Here is a 1993-nt window from a genome sequence, read left to right as displayed (position 1 = left end):
GTGGAAGGAGGTGTTTGGGAAGGGGCCTGAATCCTGCTAATGGATCCTGGTCAGCTCCTCCACGATCTTGATGAGGTCATCCACGGTGGCCTCTCTCTTCATGCCGCTGCCGTCGTCGATCTGCAGGGAGAGGAAAGGGTGTTGGAGGACAGGGGGGGGTCAGGGGGGGCTGAAACCCCCACCCCAGATCATCCAGCCCCTTCTAGGAAGGGACCAGCCTTCAGGATTTGTTGACTGATTGCAGCCTGGAATCCTGAGCAGGGTGATCCTGCTGCTTGATCTAGGATCACAGAACTGGTTTGGTTGGAAGAGACCTTTTTGATTCTAACCTGTGTCCCTCACCCCACATCTCCACGGCTTGGAAACCCCTCCAGGGGTGGGGACTCCACCACTGCCCTGGGCAGCCTGGCACAGCCCTGGGCAACCCTCCAGGGCAAGAAATTGTCCCTCAGGGCCAACCTCAACCTCCCCTGGGGTGACTTGAGGCCCTTTTCCCTCCCTCCAGGCTCCTGTCAGGAGCTGTGCAGAGCCAGAAGGTCTCCCCTGAGCCTCCTTTGCTCCAGGCTCAGCACCCCCAGCTCCCTCAGCTGCTCCTCCCCACACTTGGGCTCTAGACCCTTCCCCAGCAGCTCCGTTGCCCTTCTCTGCCCACGCTCCAGCCCCTCCAGCTCCTGCTGGGAGGGAGGGAGGGGCCCAAAACTGCCCCCAGGATTGGAGGTTCAGCCTCCCCAGTGCCCAGCCCAGGGGGACAATCCTGCCCTGCTCCTGCTGGCCACACCAGTGCTGCCCCAAGCCAGGATGCTGGTGGCCTTCCTGGGCACACACTGCCTCCTCTCCAGGCAGGTGTTGAGCAGCACCCCCGGGGTGATTTTTTGAAGGCCTCAAGCTTCACAGCAGCCACCTCACCTGCAAGTTCTGCACCACCTCCTGCATCTTGGGCCTGCTGATGTCCAGGAAGCTTTCAATGAGGTCCCCATCGATGAACCCCGTGGCCGGCTCCGTCTTGCGCTCGGTGTGGAAGGATCTCCAGGTGCCACAGTCAAGGACCCAAATCCACACAGATCCACCCAAATCCACCCAGATCCACCCCAGCCCAGGGCCTACAGGCACCCCAGACAGATGGGGTCCCACAGCACCCGTGGCATGTTTTTCAGGCTGCCCCAAAGCTCATTTCATCCTCCAGCCCTGCCAGATGGACTCCTCTTCACTGCAGGCACCTTCTCTGCGAGCACAAACCCCTGGCAAAGGCCTCAGCCCCTTCTCCAGCTGCTGGACACTCCCACCAGTGTGTCCCAGTTCCCCACCCCAGCCTGGCTCGGGCTCCAGGGCGAGCTGCCAAAGGATATAAGGAGTGTTCAATCTTGCCCACGCTCTTGATGACTTTATTCAGCCTGTTCTGCACGTCCAGGAGGAGGTTGTACCAGCTCTCTGACAGCGAGGTCACCAGCCCTGCACAGGGGGAAAAAGGGGAGATGAAGGTTTAGGGCTCACCCCAGAGCATCCCAGCAGCTGTTGGGACTGGGCTTGGGCTGGAAAGGGGCTCCTGGGAGAGCTCAGGGAAGGAGTTGCTGCTGGAAACAGAGGGAAAAAATGAGTTTCTGAGGGGAGAGTGACACAGAGCAGCACTTCACTGGAGAAGAGAGAAGAAAGGAGACACGAGGAGACCTCAGCAGGGATGGGGAAGACAGGGGAGAAGGGGACTTGGGATCCTCCTGCCCAGGTGGGCTTTTGGAGGTCCCTTCCAGCCTAGACATTCTGCTACCTCTGACCCTTACCAATCATGCCGTTGACAGTGCCAAAGAGCACGGAGCCCTGTGTGGGGGTGGATGTCTCCCCCAGGTTCTGCATCACCAGGGAGCCGTGGCAGAAGACATTGACAAACTCCCCCAGGTGGGACAGCCCCACCTCCTGCAGGTGCTGGCGCTCCTCATCCGTCGTGGCAGCACTGAAAGCCAAAGACTCACAGCAGGGTGGGGTTGGGAGGGAGCTCTGG

At 60.3% G+C, this 1993-nt stretch overlaps 1 protein-coding gene across 1 annotated transcript; it reads right to left on the bottom strand.

Moving 5' to 3' along the window:
* Positions 1-36: 36 nt before the first annotated feature.
* On the bottom strand, positions 37-1945 carry LOC103770855 (DNA damage-binding protein 1-like; the record flags this gene model as incomplete). The annotated part of the gene is made up of 4 exons (XM_008938134.1): positions 37-120; positions 907-1030; positions 1347-1449; positions 1776-1945. Coding segments are annotated over 4 exons (481 nt in total), but the record flags the coding sequence as incomplete, so codon positions are not given.
* Between the last annotated feature and the right edge of the window lie 48 nt (positions 1946-1993).

Source organism: Merops nubicus, unplaced genomic scaffold (assembly GCF_000691845.1).
Source record: "Merops nubicus isolate BGI_N331 unplaced genomic scaffold, ASM69184v1 Scaffold47973, whole genome shotgun sequence".
Taxonomy (NCBI): Eukaryota; Metazoa; Chordata; class Aves; order Coraciiformes; family Meropidae; genus Merops; species Merops nubicus.
This window is presented reverse-complemented; position numbering and strand designations above follow the sequence as displayed.